Genomic DNA, 23,435 nt, shown 5'->3' on the forward strand with positions numbered 1-23,435 from the left:
GAAGTGGGAGGATCACTTGAGCCCAGTTGTTCAAGACCAGCCCTGGCAAAAAAGCAAGACCCTGTCTCTACCAAAAATAAATAAATAAATTAGCCAAGCGTGATGGCGCACACCTGTAGTCCCAGCTACTCGAGAAGCTAAGGTGGGAGAACTGCTTGCTTGAGACTGGGCGTTGGAGGCTACAGTGAAGCAAGGTCTCACCACTGCACTCAAAAAAACAAAAACAAAAACAACAACAACAAAAATAAACAAAAACCAGACCTATGGCTCTAAATTGGGCCTGAGTCATTGAAATTTTGGTGAACTGATGAATATATTTTGGCAGAGACAAAACATTTTCAAATTCCCTGAAACAGCAATGTTAACAGCTAACATTTATTGAACACTTCATGCCATATCTTAAGCTAAGTGCTTTGTTTGTTATCAACTTATTTAATTCACACAATTCTTTATGGCAGGTACCATTATTAAGTCCATTTTACAGAAGAAACAAAAACTTAGTAATAGCTATTAAGTGGTAGAGCCAGAATTCAAAACCCAGATTATCTTGGGTGTGTTCCAATACAAATTTACAGAAACAGGTAGCAGGCCTCTTTGAGAGCTCAGTTTGCCATTCCCAAGCTCTCAAAACAAACTGTTATAGGAAGCTTTTTATTTTATTCCTAACAAGTTTAAGTTCAGGGCCCTCACTAGAAAGCATTAACCTTAGGACTATGATACACAGAGAATATGGGATTCAAGAAGATAACTTTTAGTGTCCACATTACCTAAGAAGTCCAGCAATAAAAGATTCACTAAATAAATTATGATCTACCCACTTTGGTGAAACATTGCATAAACACTAAAAATTATGCTACTTGGCCAGGTGCGGTGGCTCACGGCTGTGATCCCAGCACTTTGAGAAGCCAAGGCAGGCAGGTTGCTTGACCCCAGGAGTTCACGACCAGCCAGGGCAACATGATGAGACTCTGCCTCTACAAAAAATACAAAAATTAGCTGGGTGTGTGGCACGTGCCTGCAGTCTCCAGTTATTCAGGAGGCTGAGGTGGGAGGATCACCTGATCCCAGGAAGGTCAAGGCTGCAGTGAGCCATGATGGCACCATTGCACTCCAGCATGGGAGATAGAGTGGGACCCCATCTCAAAAATAAGTGAATAAATAAATATAAAGTATGCTATTTAAGAGCATATAATAATAAGGAATAAATTTAATAAGATACAAAAATATATATAGCATTGATATAGTTGATTTAACTAAGACTAGATACATACAGAAAGTGAAATGTTCCATATAGATTTCCTAGCTTCCATGTCATGACTAGTGACCATGTGGGCTATCATGCTAACAAGTTGAGGAATAGAAAAAAGCACAGGCTGGGCACAGTGGCTTACACCTGTAATCAACATTTTGGGAGGCTGAGGCAGCATAATCACTTGAGCTCAAGAGGTCAAGGCCGCAGTGAGCCAAGATCATGTCATTGCAAACCAGCCTGGGCAACACAGTGAGACCCTGTTTCGGCGACAAAAAGAAAGAAAATCTGAAGTATAAACTTCGGGGAAGTCAGGGAGAAAGAACATACTTTTTCACAGATACCTTAACTATGTCTTTGACAACATCAGAGTAAACCCATAAACTACTTTGTCAGTGCTTCCCTCCAAACCCTGCAGATTATCTAGAAATTGCAACCTTACCTCAAGTCCATGTCTTAGGACTCTCAGAGATGATCGGGGTCCCCTACCACAGGCCACATACAACTGTGGAGTATCTTCATTGGCCAGATCAGCTATCTGCACAGAGAAAAAGTTAGAGGAAAAAATGTCTCCAGTGCTGTTTTCAAACACAACTCTGATTCTCTAGTATCCCAGACATCCAGCTGCTTTCCAATACAATTATCTGTTGATCAATATGTGAAAAGAGGTGAATGATCTGTATTGTAGTTTTGACAAACTGGACAGTTCAAATGAAAATTCTTTACTCTCTCTGCAAAGCAATGGAGCCTACTGTAACATAGACGCACATCTGAGTACGGAGGGTATACAGCCATCACACCAATCTCCTAAAAAAAATTAACGCACCCATTTTAAGTGTATCATCTTATTATTTATAAAACCTCAATAAAGCACATCTGTTTTCCACAACTTTAAAAAATATTTTGCTATTCTGATTCTATGTATATTTTCATATGCATTTAAAAATATCATTCATTAGCTGGGTATGGTGGTTTGTGTCTATAGTCCCACCTACTGAGGAGGCGGAGGCGGGAAAATCGCTTCAGCCCAGGAGGCTGAGGCCACAGTGAGTCGTAACTGTGCCACTGCACTCTACCCTGGGTGACAGAGTGAGACTCTTGTCTCAAAAAAAATTAAAAAAAAAAAACAGTAAAACATTATTCAGATCGGATCCAGATGCTTCGGGCTAGCAAAAAGATCCATGGCAGAAAGAAATGTTAAGAAGCCCTGCTATACACACTTTAACTTCCCATTCATTTTATTTATTTTATTTTTTTTAAGACAGAGTCTCACTCTGTCACCAAGGTTGGAGTACAGTGGCACTGTGTAAGCTCACTGCAACCTCCATCTCCTGGGTTCAAGCGATTCTCCTGCCTCAGCCTCCCAAGTAGGTGGGATTACAAGCACCCACTACCATGCCTGGCTAGTTTTCATATTTTTAGTAGAGACGGGGTTTCACCGTGTTGGCCAGGATGGTCTCGAACTCCTGAACTCCTGACCTAAGGTCATCTACCCGCCTCGGCCTCCCAAAGTGCTGAGATTACAGGTGTGAGCCACCGCGACTGGCCATTTTTTTTTTGTTTTGTTTTTTGTTTTTTGGTTTTTTTGAGACGGAGTTTGGCTCTTGTTACCCAGTCTGGAGTACAATGGCACGATCTCGGCTCACTGCAACCTCCGCCTCCCAAGTTCAAGCGATTCTCTTGCCTCGGCCTCCCAAGTAGCTGGGATTACAGGCATGCGCCACCACGCCTGGCTAATTTTGTATTTTTTTTAGTAGAGATGGGGTTTCTCCATGTTGGTCAGGCTGGTCTCAAACTCCCAACCTCAGGTGATCTGCCCACCTCGGCCTCCCAAAGTGCTGGGATTACAAGCATGAGCCACCATGCCTGGCTAATTTTATTCTTGATGAATAAACTATTTACACACATTATTTATTCAAATTCCAATGAAGGTGAAAAAATCACTAAAAATCAAATTAGAAATTAGTCACACTTGGCCAGGCGCGGTGGCTCACACCTATAATCCCAGCACTTTGGGAGACCAAGGCGGGCGGATCACGAGGTCAGAATATCGAGACCATCCTGGCTGGTTAACAGTGAAACCCTGTCTCTACTAAAAATACAAAAAATTAGCTGGGCGTGATGGCGAGCGCTTGTAGTCCCAGCTACTAGGGAGGCTAAGGCAGGAGAATGGCGTGAACCTGGGAGGCGGAGCTTGCAGTGAGCCGAGATCGCGCCACTGCACTCCAGCCTGGGCAACAGAGCGAGACTCCATCTCAAAACAAAAAGAAAAAAAAAGAAATTAGTCACATTTATTTTCTGTTGCCCTCAAGACTAATCGTTTCTCAAAAAGGAAGAACAAAGCAATTAATTTCAGATGGGTTTAATTAAACTTGTCTGAATGCTGACTTGTTTCCCCAGTACCCAGTGAACAAACTCCTCTCCCATCAGAAGTGTGATTAACTACACAGGAGGTCCCTAATGGTTACTCAAACCCTGGCAACTGAGGATACAGCAGCATGATCAAATTCCTGGCTGTCACAACTGAGCACCAGCAATGAGAGACACAATCTCCATTCTGAGCCACTTCAGGTTCCTCCTTGAGAATTTGATTCAAAACTTCCTGTTACCAACTGATCCCAATGTCTCAGAACTATTTTAAAGAGGAACTGTGGTAAAATTAAATAAATACAGCTATATGTAGACTGTTATATGACAAGAGGTCAACCACAGAATACTGTGGAGTATATGAATCCACTTATTTTAAAAAGAAAAAGATAGAACACATAAACATATACATGATTGTAAATGCAGAGAAAACACCTAGAAGCAGTCACAAGAAGTTAATATAAGCAATATGGCTCAATGGAGCAGACGGGTGAGAAGTTTATGGGGAGGACTTTTACTTTTCACTTCTTGTATGGTCTGATTTTTTCCTCCCCCTCAAGCTGTACAGGAATATGATCTGAATTTTTACATTAAACGTGAGTTTCATCATTATGGGAAAAAAAGCCCGAGGACTTATTAATGATTTTTTGTGCTCAAACTTCTACCTCTAACTGCTTTACACACTGGCGAGTTCATGGAAATACTAATAAAGCTATTTATTAGACTAGACCTCAGTTTAACTTTAGATCTATTGTGGAAGGGACTGGAAAGGCCCACCAACCTGGCAAAACAGAATGGGAGAGAGGCTGTCCAACTCATCAACCAGCACAAGGTTTTTAAGTGGTCTTGGCTGAAAAAAGAATGTGTCTCCTTCTTCCAGAGGCATGGCTGATGAAAACTCAGGTTCTTCATCATCATCTCCAAGATGTGCAATTTGATATAAGTAACTGGAAAGAAGCAGAGAAGAGAAACTTTTGGTAATGAGTTCTCTGCCTGACGATAATGTCTGGCATCAACATAAAGCACAAGCTAATTGATTATATTAAGATACTATTGTTATTATTTTTAGGTGTTATCACTAAGTATGACAGCTAGGATTTGTTTCAAAACAATTCAGGGAAAAGATCTGGGAAGTGCAGTGAGTGTTTCACTTATAGCACAAGCAACAAAAAAATACAGATAAACTGGACTTCATCAAAATTTAAAACTTTTGTGCATCAAAGGAAGAAAGTAAGATGACAACCCACAAAATGAGAGAAAATATTTGCAAATCATATTTCTGACAAGGGTCTAGTACCCAGAACACATAGAGAACTCAAAAATAAAAAGACAACTCTTAAAAAATGGGCAATGGGATTTGAATAGACATTTCTCCAAAGATACACAAATGGCCAATAAACACAAAAAGATGCTCAACATCACTCATCACCGGGGAAAGGCAAACCATAATGAGCTACCACTTCATACCACCACTGCATACCTAGCACGATGGCTATAATCACAAATGTGGAAAACAAGTTGGCAAGGATGTGGAGAAACTGGAACCCTCATACACTGCTGTTGGGAATTTAAAATGGTGCGGCTGCTATGAGAAAGTTTGGTGGTTTCTCAAAAAGTTAAACACAGAATTACCATGACCCAGTAATTCCACTCCTACATATATACCCAAAAAAATTAAAAATGGGGACTCAAATAGGTATTAGCACAGCAACATCTACCACAGCATTATTCCCAATAGTGAAAGGTAGAAACAATCCAAGTGTACATCAGCAGAATGGATAAACAAAACGCAGTATGTACATACAATCAGTTATTCCGCCATAAAAAGGAATGAATCTTTTTACGAATCTTTTTATGAATCAGGCTACCAAAACATGAATCTTTTTCTTTTTTTTTTTTAAACATGAATCTTCTAAATATTATGCCAAGTAAAATGAGCTAGACACAAAGGGACAAATAGCAGCCAGGCGCTGTGGCTCAAGCCTGTAATCCCAGCACATTGGGAGACTGAGGCAGGTGGATTGCTTGGATTGCTTAAGTCCGAAAGTTTGAGACTCTACAAGAAATACAAATATTAGCCAGGCATGCACCTTGCTAATAGTCCCAGCTACTTGGGAGGCTGAGATGGAAGGATCACCTTGAGCCTGGGAGGTCGAGGATGCAGTGAGCCGAGATTGCACCCCTGCACTCCAGCATCCCGGGAAACAGAGTAAGACTCTGTCTCAAACAAACAAACAAAAAAACCCCAAAAAGCTAAGAAGGCTCAGCTGGGCGCAGTGGCACATGCCTGTAGTCCCAACACTTCGGGAAGGCCAAGGTAGATAGATCGCTTGAGGTCAGGAGTTTGAGACCAGCTTGGCCAGCTGGTTTGAGACCAGCTCATTTTGTAGTTTTAGTAGAGACAGGGTTTCTCCACGTTGGTCAGGCTGGTCTTGAACTCCCGACCTCAAGTGATCCACCTGCCTGGACCTCCCAGAGTGCATGGATTACAGGCAAGAGCCACCATGCCCGGCCATTTCACCAAATAAATACTTATTGAAATACTTAAGTACTGCTGGGCGCAGTGGCTCATGCCTGTAATCCAAGCACTTTGGGAGGTCGAGGCGGGCGATCACCTGAGGTCGGGAGCTCGAGACCAGCCTGATCAACATGGAGAAACCCTGTCTCTACTAAAAGTACAAAATGAGCTGGGCGTGGTGGCACATGCCTGCAATCCCAGCAACTCAGGAGGCTGAGGCAGGAGAATTGCTTGAACCTGTGAGGCAGAGGTTGCGGTGAGCCGAGATCACACCATTGCACTCCAGTTTGGGCAACAAGGGCATAACTCCATTTCAAAAAAAAAAAAAAAAAATTTATTTGATGAAATATTCAGCAAAAAGCTTAGAAGAGACATCAAATCTAAAGATAGTTCTGGAGATACCCACAGAAGTACTGACTGAAGCCACTAAAATAAAGGAAGGTAAGAAAAAGAAAGAATCTACAGGGAGAGAACAAACTTTTCTTTTGAAAGAACTAACACATTCTTGTGAAAAGCTCCCTAAGCCTCAAAGCTGCACCTTCCTACTGCCAATTATTTTTTTTTTGAGAGAGAGAGTTTCACTCTTGTTATCCAGGCTGGAGTGCGGTGGCATGATCTCAGCTCACTGCAATCTCCACCTCCCAGATTCAAGTGATTCTCCTGCCTCAGCCTCCCCAGTAGCTGGGATTACAGGTGCCCGCCACCATGCCCAGCTAATTTTTATATTTTAGGTAGAGATGGGGTTTCACCATGTTGGCCAGGCTGGTCTCCAACTCCTTACCTCAGGTGATTCACCCACCTCAGCCTCCCAAAGTGCTAGGATTATGGGCATGAGCCACTGCACCCAGCTTCTGCTGCCAACTTTTATCCCAACCAGGGTGAACTAGGGTAACAGAAGGATTACTCACTGGTTTCCAAATTCTGATGCTACAAAAAGGAACCCTGTTTTAAGCACACACATGGCAGCAGCAACGGGTACAGTATCAAAATACTTGAGCCGGATCTCAGTAACCTGGTGAGAAAAGAAACATTCTGGTGTACAAAGTGAAGTGAGCCCCACATTATAAGACAGCACAGGCTGAGTAGCAAATAAAATACTGTATTTCATATCTGACCAGGAGTCAACAAACTCCAGCTCATGGGCCAGTCATGCCAATCATTACTGGCTGTGGCTGTCTTTGTACTATAATGGCAGAGTTGAGTAATTGAGACGGAGACTACGTAGCTCACAAAAGCTGCAAATATTTACTATGTGGCCTTTACAAAAAATGTTTGCCAATTCCTGATCCAAACAGCTATCTAAGAAATTGCCCAACTATTCACAGAGCTCATCCATAGGATAAAACAAGTAACAGATCATGTTTATTACCAGTTTTTAGTAGAAACAGAGACCTTTATCTTCTTCACACCAATTATTATCACCTAAAAATAATCACTACAAGTGGCATTACCACTCTTATACTGTATATAAGATTACTAGACCAAAAATCTGATAACCAGAGAGAAAATCTATACTCATATAACGGTTCCATGGGCAACTACTTTCTAAGTTCCCATTTTTTTTAACTTGTAAAGTATTACCTGTCTTACCTATCTCATCTCATAGAGTAGCTGTACTGGTCCATCCATGGTCTACTTACCATATCTTCATCTGTCTCCAAAGTGATCTTAAAGATATCTCCCTGCTCAGTTTGAGCCAAAAAGAAGAACATCGATTTGGTTTTATGGGTTGCAGAGCAGACAAAAATCATTCCTCTTTCAGGGTCATCCAGGTCATTCTAGCAAAGTCAAAAACACAATCGACGTCTTAGAAATGGGTACTTCTTAGTTCTGGAATTCAGCGCTTTACCAATAGGGATTACAAATGACATTTAAGGCCTAAAGGCACAAGCTTTAATCCACAGTGTCCTGCCACCCAGAACACTGGAACCCCACAGCTCAAAATTCTAATATAAATATCTAATAAAATCTGGGTAACCAAAAGAGTCCCAATTCCACTCTACAGCCTGATCAGATCCATAAGGCAAAAACTGTCTCCAGAGAAAAATGTCAGAGAAGAGACATGAAATTTAAAGAGTCATCATTTCAGGCTGTGAAACGCTGCTCCATCCAAACTACCCTGTTCTACATCAAATAAATGCCTAATTCCTAAAAGACACCTCTTTAGATATGATTTTGAATTTTTTTTCTTTTCAAGACAAGGTCTCACTATGTTGCCCAGACTGGTCTCTAACTCCTGGGCTCAAGGGATCCTCCCACCTCAGCCTCTCAAGTAGCTGGGAATCAGAGGCACACCACTGCACCTGGCTTGCGTTTTTTAATGTTTCCAACAGTTTCTATTTCTCCCACCGAGTAAGCTCTGCAAGAAGTTTTAGACTTTGTTATTGCAAAGCCAAGTACAGTGACTGGCAGTTAGGTGCTCAATGTCTAATCAACTTAGTGATTTCCTATCCACTAACAAGAAGAATTTAACTTGCCAAATTTCTTCTAAGGTTTTCTAAAATTGATGGAATCTTACATACTACATATTAGATTAAATTAAATCCTAAAGTTCAACTCCAGAACAGATAAATATTTAACAGCAAATAAATAATCCAGGGGTGAGGGGAGAGATGGCAGTAAATGATTCAAAGAATCCACACCAAAACCACCGGGTGAAAAGACGCCGGGGAAGAGGGATATTCACTAGTCTCAGGAAGAGGGATATTCACTAGTCTCAAAGATCACCATCAAATTCCATTATTGATTACCAAAAAAAGAAAAGACAGCATTACAATGAAGACAATGGGCAGGCACCACCTTAACAGTGACCAATTTCATGTCTCAATCAGATAAACCAACATTATGTACACACAATGTGTGACATCATGGAGAATATATATCACCTATACATCACTCCCTATGTAGTCATTATATCAGAAATATTAAACTCAATACAATCATGAGGAAACAAACTATGGCACAGACTATAAGAGAATTAGCTGGCCAGGCGCAGTGGCTCACGCCTGTAATCCCAACACTTTGGGAGGCCGGGGCAGGCAGATCACAAGGTCACGAGTTCGATACCAGCCTGGCCAACATGGTGAAACCCCATCTCTACTAAAAATATAAAAATTAGCTGGGCATGGTAGCAGGTGCCTGTAGTCCCAGCTACTTGGGAGGCTGAGATAGAAGGATCACTTGAGACTGGGAGGTCAAGGATGCAGTGAGCCAAGATCGCGCCACTGCACTCCAGCCTGGGCAACAGAGCAAGACACCATCTTAAAAAAAAAAAGAAAATTAGCCCAGACTGGCAAGGCGCTTCATGCCTGTAATCCCAGCACCTTGGGAAGCCAAGGCAGGCAGATGACTTGAGGTCAGGAGTTTGGGACGAGACTGGCCAACATGGCAAACCCCATCTCTATTAAAAATACAAAAAAGGCCAGGCGCAGTGGCTCACACCTGTAATCCCAGCACTTTGGGAGGCCGAGGCGGGCAGATCATGAGGTCAGGAGATTGAGATCATGGTGAAACCCCATCTCTACTAAAAATACAAAAAAAAAATTAGCCGGACGTGGTGGTGGGCGCCTGTAGTCCCAGCTACCCGAGAGGCTGAGGCAGGAGAATGGCGTGAACCCAGGAGGCAGAGCTTGCAGTGAGCCGAGATCGCGCCACTACACTCCAGCCTGGCTGACAGAGCGAGACTGTCTCAAATAAATAAATAAATAAATAAATAAATAAAATACAAAAAATAAAAATACAAAAAAAAATTAGCCAGGTGTGGCAGTGCATGCCTGTAATCCTAGCTACATGGGAGGCGGAGGTGGGAAAATCACTTGAACCCGGGAGGCGGAGGTTTCAGTGAGCCACGATCACAACACTGCACTCCAGCATGGGCAACAGAGTGAGACTCCATCTCAGAAAAAAAAAAAAAGGTGAGAGGGAAATATCCTAAACTAAGCGAGACTGAAGGCCAATTACAAAGGAACTTTTTGGGATAATGAGAGAAATATGAATATGAACTATACATAAGGTTACTACACAAAATGTTACGATTTCTTGGGTATGATATTGGCAATCTGGTAATGTAGGAAAATGTCCTTGTTCTCGGGAGCCATTATCTTAGAAGATTATTGGAGTGAGGCATCATAATGCCTGTAACTTCTTTTCAAATTGCTTAGCCTAGAAAGTATATGGATATATCATGAGGAAGAAAAAACAAATGTAGCAAAATATTAATAACTGATTAATCTAAATGACAGGCATGTGGGAATTCATTGTTCATTGTTTTTAAACTTTCTGTATGTTAGAATTTTCAAAATAAAAATGTTGGAAAAAAAAACAAACCAAACAGAATAAAAGGCAATCTATCTATAACAAATATGCCTGGTTTCTCCAAACTAGAAACATTCAGGAATTTCATATTAATAACTGTCCATAGGTTCCTCTGAAATAGAAATTAGATTAGTTTTAATTCCCTTTCTAAGAGAATTTGTTTGGCTTTTACTAAAATATTTCACCAGCTTTATTAAAAACAACATTTACGTCCCTGCCCCAGGGTCACTGAATTTTTTTTTTTAATTTACAAAAAAACTAACTTGGTAACAAACTAAGAGACTACACTGTAATCACAAAAATTAAACACAAATATCTCTCCTCTTAAATCAAAGATCTTACCCGCCTCCTGGGAATTGGACAGCGAATATCTGGCTGGTCACCAAAGTTCTTGTAAGTAATATAGTTTTCAGAGCAGATCAGTACTCCACTTGGACCATCTGACCCTCCTGGAACTGTGAGAGAAAATAAAACTTAGCAGTGACTTTGACTCAGACATGAATTTCTTCAGCTTTCAACTCTTCCTCTGTTTCAGCACAACTTGATGATGGTAATGTGCCTGATGCTAAGAAACATTTCAAGTGTTTCTCCTCCCTTATGTTCATGGTAGATAAGGATGAAGCATAGTTTGTGTTTACATGGAAGGTTTGATCTCAGCCTAGATAACATACCCAAATGTTCACCTCCAAGCCCAAATGCAGTTCTCATCTTCAGACCTATAATACATCAAATCACCTACTAGACATGGACCTTCCACCGGTATTTTTAAAATACAGTGTGTTCAGGCCCGGCATGGTGGCTCATGCCTGTAATCCCAGCACTTTGGGAGACCAAAGGCAGATCACCTGAGGTCAGGAGTTCAAGACCAGCCTGGCCAACACGATGAAATCTCGTCTCTACTAAAACTACAAAAATTAGCCAGGCATGGTGTGGGTGCCTGTAATCCCAGCTACTTGGGAGGCTGAGGCAGGAGAATTGCTTCAACCCAGGAGGTGGAGGTTGCAGTGAGCCAAGATCGTGCCACCGTGCTCTAGCCTGGGCGACAGTGCGAGATTCTATCTCAAAAACATAAATAAGTAAAATAAAAATAAAGTAACAGTGTGTTCATAAACAAACTCAAGTTCCTTCCCAACCTTGCTCCACCTCCTAGATTCTCCACCTTAGAGAATACTACCATCAACTAACAGACCAAACCAGACACCTGAGTATAATCCTTCAATTCTCTCTCCTCCCAAAGCCCTGATTCTACCTCCTTAGCAGCTACCAGTATCTCTTAATGTCCTCATCAGTCTCCTGCCTTAGTCTTAATATCCTCCATTTCATTAGCCAAAATGTAAGCAATTAATCTTTCTGAGGTTGTCAATCTATCAGATTATTTCCCTACTTAGAATCCTTCAGTAGCTTTCACCCCACCCCTACTCCTACCCCAGTCCCTTCATAGTTAAATCATAATGAGCTTTTAATTATTTGAATGAACCATGTTATTTCTTGTATTCAGGCTTTTGTAAATGCTGTTTCCTTTGCCTACAACTGAAACTTCCTCTCCCACTCCAACTGCACCTAGCTAACTCCTAACTAGCCCTCAGGTCTCAGCTTAGAGACTCCAGCAAGCTTTCTGTAACACATTCCTTTCCTTTCCCTGTTTAGGGAACCTCTTCTCTGTGCTATCATGGCATATGGCACAGTTTCTGGTAATTGTTTTGGTTATTTATCTGTATTCACCACCAGACTCAATCTTGCACAAAGGCGGCACCACATCTCATTTTTCACCACTGAAGTCCCAAGATCCAGCAGACTGACTTAGCACATACTGACTGCAAAGGCTCGATAAAAATGTGTTGAAAGAATGAAAAAGCCCTTGTAAATGAAAGGTATGGTAATATGTTACAAGTAATAAGATGCGTGATCAAAAATTCGTCTGCTTAATGTATTAACAAAGGTAAGTGCTGTCCTTTATTTTTATTCTCCAGTATCTTCCCCAAACACCATCTTATTTTAGACATCAATTCAAGTGCAAATGATTCAAAATAGAACTAGATCAGTTTTCCCCAAGCCTGCTGAAATGCAGATGACCACAAATGTAGCTGTACTCCTTTAGTCTTTTAATATAATGAATTAGTAATGTGTATTTTCCAATGGTGAACTGATTTCCAACCGTGAAAATATTTTCCATCTTTTAGCTCCTCCAAAAATGTTACTTAGCTATGTGCATTTAAAACACTGAATCTGATTTGCCGGAATGTTAGCTTTCCCTATCTACAACCATATGAACTAGCCTGCAAATTTTTTTTGTTACTGTCCATCCCTAGTTTTGATACTGTAGTCATACTAGACTCAGAGAGTGGCACAGTAGCATTTACTCTTTTTCTACTCTGGAGAAATCTGTTTTACTTTTTTTTTTTTAATATTTACTTTTTCATTGAGACAAGATCTCACCTTGTTTCCCAGGATGGTCTCAAACTCCTGAGATCAAGTGATCCTCCCGCCTCAGCCTCCTAAAGTGCTAGGGTTATAGGTGTGAGCCACCATGCCCAGCCAAGAAACTTGTTTTAAAACGGAATACATATATGTCCCTCAACAAGAAGACAAAAACTTTCCTGAAAATCCTGGACCTCAATCTTTTGGGAGAGTGATTTTGGACTACTGCTTCAATTTCTGTAACGCTGATCTACTGAGGTTTTTAATTTATTTTTGGATCAATCTGGTAATCGTCTTCAAAAATATTTCTATTTTGTTTAAGTTTTCAATTTCACAAGTTTTATCTTGTTGGGTCTGTCCATTTTGTTTGGCTTTTCAAAGAGTCAGGTTTGAATGAGGGGGAAAGATTGACTACAGCCAAACTGTCATAGCAACTAACAGTAATCAATATTCCAAGCTGACTGCTCCCTTCAACTTCTCTTCCCTGCCCTCAGTAGAATATGAGTTATTAAGGAGCTAGACAGTCTTTATCCCCAACACTTTTTAAAATCACTCCACCACATGAACTTCTAACCTGTCCAAAAGATAAACAGGGTATTCAGGTTCACAACAAATGGATTAATTCCCAAACCCTTTAAGTAAAACCTATTAGGTTTGGGCATAAAATGAACCAAGTAAAAGGGTACAAAGCAGCTCTGAAAGAAAAGTACCTGTAATAAGGAAGTTGCCGTGTTCCTCCAAAGGTTCACTGTATTTTCGGACCACATGATTTAAACCAAGGTCTAGCTCATAGAAAGTAAGTGTCTGCTGGGTATTAGCTGCTGCTTCCCCTGTTGGATCATTGTCTGCTTCCTACAGAGAACAGTGGCATAAAAACTAATCAGCAGCATAAAATTGAAGATCTGGAAAGGACATCAGGACTCCAATTTACAAATGAGGAAACAGAAGTCCACAAATGTCTTTTTTTTTTTTTTGAGAGACAGGTTCTCACTATGTCACCCAGGCTGCAGTGCACAGAGGTATGATCTTTTTTTTGTGTGTGATGGAGTTTCACTCGTTGCCCAGGCTGGAGTGCAATGGCACGATCTCAGCTCACCACAACCTCCACCTCCCAGGTTCAAGTGATTCTCCTGCCTCAGCCTCCCGAGTTGCTGGAATTACAAGCATGTGCCACCACGCCTGGCTAATTTTGTATTTTCAGTAGAGACGGGGTTTCTCCATGTTGGTCAGGCTGGTCTCGAACTCCTGACCTCAGGTGATCCGCCTGCCTCGGCCTCCCAAAGTGCTTGGATTACAGGCGTGAGTCACTGTACACGACCGCAGTGGTACAATCTTATCTCACTGCAGCCTAGAATTCCTGGGCCTCAGGCTCCCAAGCAGCTAGGACTACAGGCACATGCCACCACACCTGGCTGACGCCAAATAGTTTGACAAAGTTTATGCTATAAGATAATGGCAGAGCTAGAATGAGAACTGCAGTCTCCAAATTCTGGATCCAGGGAGCTCTCTACTAGAGGATACTGCCTTCCATTCAAGGAAAACAATAGTATGCTCTGTGAAAAAATACCTTAAACATAGCTTCACCTTTTTCATGAAACTTTTCCCAATAAATATCTTGTTTCCATAGGGAGATTACTTAAATCAGAGAAAGACTATTAAATAGTTGGTTAACCTCTGAAGCATCCCAAAGAATTTCAGTAAGGCATTTGGAATATGAAGACCTGCTAGCAGGACAGAATTAAGATATGCACAAGGGGCTGGGCGAGGTGGCTTAGGCCTATAACCCCAGCACTCTGGGAGGCTGAGGTGGGCCAATCACCTGGGGTCAGGAGACCAGCCTGGCCAACACAGTGAAACCCCATCTCTAGTAAAAATACAAAAATTAGCTGGGCGTGGTGGCAGCGCCTGTAGTCCCAGCTACTCAGGAGGCCGAGGCAGGAGAATTGCTTAAACCCGGGAGGCAGAGGTTGCGGTGAGCTGAGATTGTGCCACTGCACCCCAGCCTGCGCAACAGAGCAAGACTGTCTCAAAAAAAAAAAAAAAAAAAAAAAGATATGCGCAAGGAAGAAAACGATCTTTTTTTTTTTTTTTTTGAGATGGAGTCTCGCTCTGTAGCCCAGGCTGGAGTGCAGTGGCGAGATCTCGGCTCACTGCAAGCTCCGCCTCCCGGGTTCACGCCATTCTCCTGCCTCAGCCTCCCGAGTAGCTGGACTACAAGCGCCCACCACGACGCCCAGCTATTTTCTTTTCGTATTTTTAGTAGAGACGGGGTTTCACTGTGTTAGCCAGAATGGTCTCTATCTCCTGACCTCGTGATCCGACAGCCTTGGCCTCCCAAAGTGCTGGGATTACAGGCGTGAGCCACCACGCCCGGCCGGAAAACAATCTTAAAAAAAACACTGAGGTGACTGAAAGAAACACAAAGAGACAGGGTCCCCATTACCTCATAATCCATTTCCAGACAAGCAAACATTGGATTTTCAAATCCGACATCTACTCCAACTACATGATACACTAAAGTGTTTGCTTTGTGGGCTTCCAGGGGAGATGAAATGGTAAGTCGGGCTGCAGCATCTCTGTTCAAAATATACACCAATTTCTGTTTCTCAATGGCACCTGTAGTTGAAGGAGATAAAACATACAAGATTCTCAGATAACGAGAAGAGAGACTTACAGAACAGCTAGAGTCACATCATGCTTTTCTTTTAATCATTATTAACAGCAGTAACTCTACAAGTATAAAAACTCAGGATTCTGTTTTCTATCATCAGAACAGCACTTTGGGAGGCTGAGGTGGGTGGATCACCTGAGGTCAGGAGTTCAAGACCAGCCTGACTAACATGGTAAAACCTTGTCTCTACTAAATACAAAAAATTAGCTAGGTGTGGTGGTGCATGCCTCTAATCCCAGCTACTTGGGAGGCTGGGGCAGGAGAATTGCTTGAACCTGAGACGCAGAGGTTGCAGTGAGCTGAGATCACACCACTGCACTCCAGCCTGGGCAATAAGAGCGAAACTGTCTCATTTAAAAAAAAAAAAAAAAAAAAAGAGTAGGCAATAGTGGAGCTGGGCACAGTGGCTCAAGCCTGTAATCCCAGCACTTGCGAGGCCAAGACAGAAGGACTGCTTGAGCCCAGGAGTTCAAGACCATCCTGGGCAGCATAGTGAGATCCCCATCTCTCTCGTTTATTTATTTATTTATTTATTTTTGAGATGGAGTCTCACTCTGTCATCCAGGCTGGAGTGCAGTAGCGCTATCTCGGCTCACTGCAACCTTTGCCTCCCGGGTTCAAGCGATTCTCCTGCCTCAGCCTCCCAAGTAGCTGGGATTACAGGTACGTGCCACCACACCCAGCTAATTTTTGTATTTTTAGTAGAGGCAGGGTTTCACCATGTTGGCCAGGCTGGTCTCAAACTCCTGACCTCAAGTGATCCTCCCGCCTCAGCCTCCCAAAGTACTGGGATTACAGGTGTGAGCCACCGCACCTGGCTGAGACCCCCATCTCTTTTAAAGATAAATAGCCACCATGCCCAGCTGAGACCCCCATCTCTTAAAAATAAATAAATAAATTTTTTTTAAAGACAATGGCATCATTGTGGCCCCCTTCTTCCTAATACGGGTCTTAAATATCCCACTAACTAGTCAAAATTTTTTAATGAGTCCTAGATTTAAGGATACTGAAAAACAGTAATTCATAAAATTATCATTAGCTTTATTCTCTGAACTAGATCTAATGATTTATGACTGCCCTCTAGAGGCCTGATCAGACACACAAAATTTTCTTCAAGAATTTATCAGAGAAGAGACATGAATGTGAATCATCACTTCAGGCTGATGAAGGCAATGATATTCACTGTCTAATAACATAAGATCATTTCATTGTAATCTTTTTGCCAAAGAAAAAGAAATTGAAAAACACCCATTTCTAACTAGATGGGAAGTAGAAAGGTGTGTTAAGATTTTTTCCATTGTTTTAAAAGAAAATGCAACTCTTTTAAAAAGGAAATGCAACTTTAAACCTAGAGTAAATCCAAACATGATGACAAACCCACATAAGTAATTAACTGATACTGGCACACCACCAAGAGCACAGCATTGTTATCCTAAACTAAGCATATACAGCAAGTAGAGTAAATTACTTACTAATCATAACGGCTCGCCCTTTGGGATCCACAGCTAAGAACTGGCCAGGAACGATGCGACGGCATCCACTCTTGCCAAAGGTTTCTTGGTGAATCTTCTCAAACATATTCTTAGATGGCTGGTATTCCAAGATAACAATTCGACCAGAGTCACTGCCAACTACAATGTAGTCTTTGGTGCCACCTGTCAGCCTAAAGGCCATGAGTGACCGGATAACACCGAATACTTCCACAGTGAGTAGGGTATGTACTTTGCCAGTGTTGGGGTCTGGGCGAAGCAGCTCCAAGATCTTCCCACGGGAAACAACAATTTCTTGTTGTTTGGTTCCTAGATCACCAAAAAATAAAGATCATAAACAACCAGAACCCAGCCTGGCCACCATGGTGAAACCCCGTCTCTACTAAAAATACAAAAATTAGCCAGGCCTGGTGGCACATGCTTGTAATCCTAGCTACTCGGGAGGCTAAGGCAGGAGAATCGCTTGAACCCAGGAGGTAGAGGTTGCTGTGAGCCAAGATTGTGCCACTGCACTCCAGCCTGGGCAACAGGGCAAAACTCCGTCTCAAAAAAAAATTAGTCAGGTGTGGTGGCACGTGCCTCTAGTCCCAGCTACTTGGGAGGCTACAGTGGGAGGATAGTTTGAACCCAGGAGTTCAGAGAATGTAGTGGGTTATAATCCTGCCATTGCACTCCATCCTGGGAAACGCACCAAGATCTCGTCTCTTTAAAAAAAAAAAGGCCAGGCACAGTGGCTCACACCTGCAATCCCAGCACTTTGGGAGGCTGAGGCAGGCAGATCACTTGAGGTCAGGAGTTTGAAACCAGCCTGGCCAACATGGTGGGATCCCATCTCTACTAAAAATACAAAAATTAGCAAGGTGTGGTGGCAAGTGCCTATAATCTCAGCTACTCCAGAGGCTGACACAGGAGAATCGCTTGAACCTGGAAGACGGAGGTTGCAGTGAGCCGAGGTCGCACTACTGTACTCCAGCCTGGGCAACAGAGCAAGACTACGTCTCAAAAAATAAAAAGAGAAAAGAAAACTTCTCCATCATTTTAGATAAAAAGGAAGACTGAATTGGAAAAGGAATTTGAAAGATAAAATTAGTATTAAAAATGTGCTTTCAGCAGGGCACAGTAGCTCATGCCTGTAATCCTAGCACTTTGGGAGGCCAAGGTGGGTGGATCACGAGGTCAGGAATTCGAGATCAGCCTGGCCAACATGGTGAAACCTCGTCTCTACTAAAAATATGAAAAATTAGCCGGGCATGGTGGCGCACGCATGTAATCCAGCTACTCGGGAGGCTGAGGCAGGAGAATCGTTTGAACCCAGGAGGCGGAGGTTGCAGTGAGCCAAGATCACGCCACTGCACTCCAGCCTGGGTGACAGAGCAGGACTCTGTTTCAAGGAAAAAACAAAAACAAAAACAAAAAAACAAAAAACAAAAACGTGCTTTCAAAAATTCTATCCAAACTCCAGCTGAGATTCATTGCATTACATAGTGAAGTCAGTCACAAATCTCCAAATTCCCATATACGTATTTCCTTAGTCAAATGCAGCAAAGAATAACTAAATTACCCAAATGAAGCCTCAAACCCGCAGAAAGAGCCATAATGAGGATCAGAGAAAATAACAACATGAAATATGAATGCTGTGTGGTCAGTTAGGCTGCCTCTCAGTACCTCTCAGTACCACAGTAAGTATTCAGAGTTAAACCTCAACAAAATTATGTCTTACTCTACACAATCGTGAACCTCCTGCATTACTTGGATTGACTCAAAAATGTTAAATCTGCAAATGGCAAGGAAAAGTTTTTATTTTATAAACATTAGTACCTCACTTTCAGTAACTTTGTATTTGTATTTCCTAATCCAATATTTGAAATTTCACACAATTCAAACCTAGCCTTAATCCATCTGTACAAAAATATTCCCCACATGGTAAACATAAGCAAATTATCTGTTTCTATGCAGGCAGCTCCCTACCTAAACTGCATTTTCCCTTTTCTCTCATACAAAAGTTCTATCTCTTCAAGCACCAAACCACGGTCCAACCTTCCCTTTATTTAAATTACTCTCTGATAACCAGACAAACACCTTCAGACATTCTTTTTACCCAACCTGATGTCAAATTCAAGATCAAGGATCAGGTCTTACACATCTCAGTATGTCTTACAGCAATAAGCACACGACTTGGCACTAAGTAAGCAGCCAAGAAAAGTGTGCCCTGACAAGAATCATTACACAATGTGAGCTAGGAAATGCATCTGAAATAGGTAACAGATAATGCACCAGAACTTAATACCTCATCTCATAATTTGAATTGTTTGCATTTACCAACAACTGTTTTGTCATAAATGGAAAACATTTCCTGCACAAGAGACTAAGCAAGATATGTATTAATTCACTTAAAATTTCAAAAGATGGTAACGAGAGAACTTACCAGAAAAGTTTCCATGAATGGCAAAGCTGATGCCAGTGGCTCTCTGCAAGGTTAAGTTGTACAGAAACATGGTTGCAGGAAACCTGAGCCACCCAGACCTCCAGGCCTTGGTTACACCAACAGTACGGAGTCCAAGAAAGCTAAGAAAACAGAAAACAGAAAAATAGCTGGGAGACTATTACTTCAACAGACATTTCTGTATGGGAAATTCTGGATGAAGACAGCAGAACCAGCAGAGCAAGCCCTATTAAGAAACAACATATGTGGCCGAGCATGGTGGCTCACGAGGTCAGGAGTTCAAGACCAGCTTGGCCAACATAGTGAAATCCCGTCTCTACTAAAAATACAAAAATTAGCTGGGCATAGTGCTGTGCTCCTGTAGTCCCAGCTACTCGGGAGGCTGAGGCAGGAGAATCGCTTGAACCTGGGAGGCAGAGGTTGTGGTGAGCCAACATCATGCCACTGCACTCCAGCCTGGGCGACAGAGTGAGACCTCGTCTCAAAAAAAAAAAAAAAAAAAAAAAAAAAAGACAGCACGGGATCTTGAGAAATCCAAGGTCATTGGTATAGAATTAACATACATATTTGATTTTATTGTTAAACGAGAAGAGAGAATTATGAGTAAACGTCCTCATAACTTTCTGGGCTGAGCAAAAGCAGGGTGGCAAGATCAATGCTCCAGGCTAGAAATGGGTCGTGAGAGATATAGAGACATAAAATTTTCTACTTGAGACTAAGGTATATCTTTTTTTTTTTTTTTTTTGGTTTTTTTTTTTTTGAGGCGGAGTCTCAATCTGTCGCCCAGGCTGGAGTGCAGTGGCACCATCTTGGATAACTGCAAGCTCCGCCTCCGGGGTTCACACCATTCTCCTGCCTCAGCCTCCCGAGTAGCTGGGACAACAGGCGCCCGCCACCACACCCGGCTAATTTTTTGTATTTTTAGTAGCGACGGGGTTTCACCATGTTAGCCAGGATGGTCTCGATCTCCTGACTTGGTGATCCGCCCGCCTCGGCCTCCCAAAGTGCTAGGATTACAGGCGTGAGCACCGCGCCCAGCCCACAGACTAAGGTATATATGTTTAATGTTCTAGGACCACTGGAAAAGATGAACGAAAAGGACCGATGTTGAAAGACCAGGCAGTTGAGAAACAACAAAAAAAGCAAAAGAGAGGAAGCTAGGAGCTGCTTCTGAATCCCTGAACAGCTCCCCGCAAGTTACTTTTCATATTTTGTAGCTGATCAAAACATTCTACTTTCCCCTTTCCTTATAACTGATACAATCCCTTACAAACCTTTGGAATTCATTTTTCCCCAAATCTAGTTGGATTCAGGTTCTCCAGCGACACCTTAACCTTGGGTCGTGGAGGAAGGTGCATTTTGGAGAATCAGTCCAGTACTAGAAAAACTATATACGAGGCCGGGCACAGTGGTGGCTCACACCTGTAATCCCAGCACTTTGGGAGGCCAAAGCAAATGGGTCACTTGAGGTCAGGAGTTCGAGACCAGCCTGGCCAACACAGTGAAAACCCCTCTACTAAAAATGCAAAAACTAGCTGGGCGTGGTGGCACACGCCTTTAATCCCAGCTACTCGGGAGGCTGAGGCGTGAGAATAGCTAGAACCCGGGAGGAGGAGGCTGCAGTAAGCCGAGATCAAGCCGCTGCGCTCCAGCCTGGGCGACAGCGAGACATCGTCTCAAAAACAAAACAAACAAAAAATATATACCAGATAAATTTGGTAAGCTTTAAAACTTCCCCCACGTCTGGGCCGGGCGCGGTGGCTCACGCCTGTAATCCCAACACTTTGGGAGGCCGAGGCGGGTGGATCAAGAGGTCAGGAGATCAAGACCATCCTGGCTAACACAGTGAAACCCCGTCTCTACTAAAAATACAAAAAAATTAGCTGGGCGCGGTGGCGGGCGCCTGTAGTCCCAGCTACTCGGGAGGCTGAGGCAGAATGGCGTGAAGCCGGAAGGCGGAGCTTGCAGTGAGCCGAGATCGCGCCACTGCACTCCAGCCTAGGCGACAGAGCGGGACTCCGTCTCAAAAAAAGAAAAAATTAGCCGCGCGTGGTGGCACGCGCCCGTAATCCCAGCTAGTCTACTCGGGAGGCTGAGGTAAGAGAATCGCTGGAACCTGGGAGGCAGAGATGCAGTGAGCCGAGATCGCGCCACTGCTCTCCAGTCTAGGCGACAGAGCAAGACTCCCTCACAAAAACAAAACAAAACAAAAAAAACTTCCCCCACGTCTGTTTACCATTATTACAAAAAGCTTGTATGATTGCTCACTGCATCTTCTCCATCCTCCAAGGAAACATCATCGCATTTAAACTCTCCTCCATTTCGCAAATGAAAAAATAGAAGCTCAGAGGAGGAGAAAAGTTGCCCAACTACCAAAATACAAATTCAAACCGGAGTCTTGGCTCTAAAGACTGTTTCCGTTATTTACGCTTTTAACACGCTCCATCTTTCTATCTTCCCATTGGTGTAACATTTACTCTACCCAGAGGGAAACATCCATGCCTCCCGCTGCTTGTCACACCTCCCCCGTCTCAAAGGCCCCAGAAGTTAAAAGCAATCTCCACGAGCCCTATTTTGAGATAGGATATGTTCCCACACTGTGGATGGAAGCGAGAGATGACAGCAGGAAGCCGTTTTGGCGCCCCAACCATCCCTCGGCACCTCCTCCTGGTCCCCAGCCTCGGACCTCTGGGGCCTAGACTGCCCGTGACCCCCGCCAAAGTCTCGGGTCCCCCTTCCATATGGCCGCTCTCCGCCTCCCCGCGCCCGGGGAAGTCCCCACGCTGATTTTTTACCCTGCAGCGAGAAGGATGGTGTGGATATCCAACGGATGCTACCTCCCTTCAAAACTTAAGCCACCACCAACTCCAACATACTGGCGTCCGCCATTAGACCTCAAGACAGGGACATTCCGGTGGCGCGCAGCGGAAAAAGGCACCCAATCCGCGCCTGAAGAATATATATAATTTTTAAAAAATGCTTCCGTCTTGCTTCCACACCGCATTAAAAATTATTTAAACATGCTTTATTGCTTTGCTTTTTCCAGGAGAATAGAAAATTAATAGGTTTTTGAAGTAGACTTTAAAAAAAAAAACCATTAGAGTTCATTGGGCACTTCTGTGGGCAGCCCCAAATAGGCGCCAACGAAGAGGGGGCCTCGCGGGACCGGAAGTGCCGAATGGGGATCAAGATGGCGGACTTTGATTCGCCTCCGAAGCTGTCAGGGGTGCAGCCGCCGTCTGAGGGGGTGGGAGGTGGCCGCTGCTCCGAAATCTCCGCTGAGCTCATTCGCTCCCTGACAGAGCTGCAGGAGCTGGAGACTGTATACGAACGGCTCTGCGGCGAGGAGGTGCGGGGCCGAGCCTCCTCTTTTTCATGGAGGATCTAGGGAGAGTGGGAGCCTTCAGTCGGGAAATCTGGGCTGTGGGAAACTCTCCTTGCTGGGGGATACAAAAAAGCGGGAAAAAAAAGAAGCGGAAGCTAGTCGGGTATATGAGTAGACCTGTCAACTCTTTTCACGCTGTCGGACGCGCCGTACTTGTCTTCCCTGATATCTGGGCGATCTGCAGCCTCTCCTCCCTAGACCCCCGTTGATTTCCCTGATCCATGATCACCAGTTTCTCCACGGGAGTAAAGTTAGTCTGAGAGTATTTGCCAAAGTGCTTGGTTCTCAAAATAATAAGCGCCCTTTTGCATTGGCTTAATTTACAAATTACGAAACGCTTTCATCCTGTTATTTAAGAGGGAAGCCTTTGCAGATTAACTTCTTGAAGCGTTTTAAGACTTCCTCTTGTGGGGAGTGATTTGGGGGTGTGATTTTAGCGTTTTGGTCAAATGCACATCTTTGTAGAGGTTTGAGCTTTTAAGACTCAGACACAATTCTCTAATCTTGGACAAGTCAATTCATCTCTCGTACCCTTGATATTTTATCAAATTAGCGATGTGGACTAGATTCTCCAGTTCCT

The 23,435-nt window shown here is 43.1% G+C and overlaps 2 protein-coding genes and 2 non-coding genes across 4 annotated transcripts in view; 1 reads left to right on the forward strand and 3 right to left on the reverse strand.

The window, feature by feature from the left end:
- Window positions 1–22,377, reverse strand: part of SF3B3 (splicing factor 3b subunit 3) — a 48,296-nt gene extending 25,919 nt beyond the window's left edge. The window contains 10 exon segments of the mRNA NM_001132028.1: window positions 1,692–1,787; window positions 4,398–4,563; window positions 7,043–7,146; window positions 7,775–7,912; window positions 10,791–10,903; window positions 13,577–13,718; window positions 15,310–15,482; window positions 17,010–17,336; window positions 19,453–19,592; window positions 22,266–22,377. Of these exon segments, the coding sequence (NP_001125500.1) occupies window positions 1,692–1,787; window positions 4,398–4,563; window positions 7,043–7,146; window positions 7,775–7,912; window positions 10,791–10,903; window positions 13,577–13,718; window positions 15,310–15,482; window positions 17,010–17,336; window positions 19,453–19,522 (1,329 nt within the window). The 5' untranslated portion in view covers window positions 19,523–19,592; window positions 22,266–22,377.
- On the reverse strand, window positions 8,137–8,227 carry LOC112129482 (small nucleolar RNA SNORD111). Its single transcript, XR_002911879.1, has one exon. It is a non-coding gene; the product is annotated as a small nucleolar RNA SNORD111 (small nucleolar RNA).
- On the reverse strand, window positions 16,622–16,700 carry LOC112129483 (small nucleolar RNA SNORD111). The gene has a single exon (XR_002911880.1). It is a non-coding gene; the product is annotated as a small nucleolar RNA SNORD111 (small nucleolar RNA).
- Window positions 22,378–22,650: 273 nt separating the features above from the next.
- The window catches only part of COG4 (component of oligomeric golgi complex 4), a 43,018-nt gene continuing 42,233 nt past the window's right edge, over window positions 22,651–23,435 (forward strand). The window contains 1 exon segment of the mRNA NM_001132812.1: window positions 22,651–22,819. Coding sequence (NP_001126284.1) covers window positions 22,661–22,819 — 159 coding nt within the window. The 5' untranslated portion in view covers window positions 22,651–22,660.

Source organism: Pongo abelii, chromosome 18 (assembly GCF_028885655.2).
Source record: "Pongo abelii isolate AG06213 chromosome 18, NHGRI_mPonAbe1-v2.0_pri, whole genome shotgun sequence".
In the NCBI taxonomy this organism is placed as follows: domain Eukaryota; kingdom Metazoa; phylum Chordata; class Mammalia; order Primates; family Hominidae; genus Pongo; species Pongo abelii.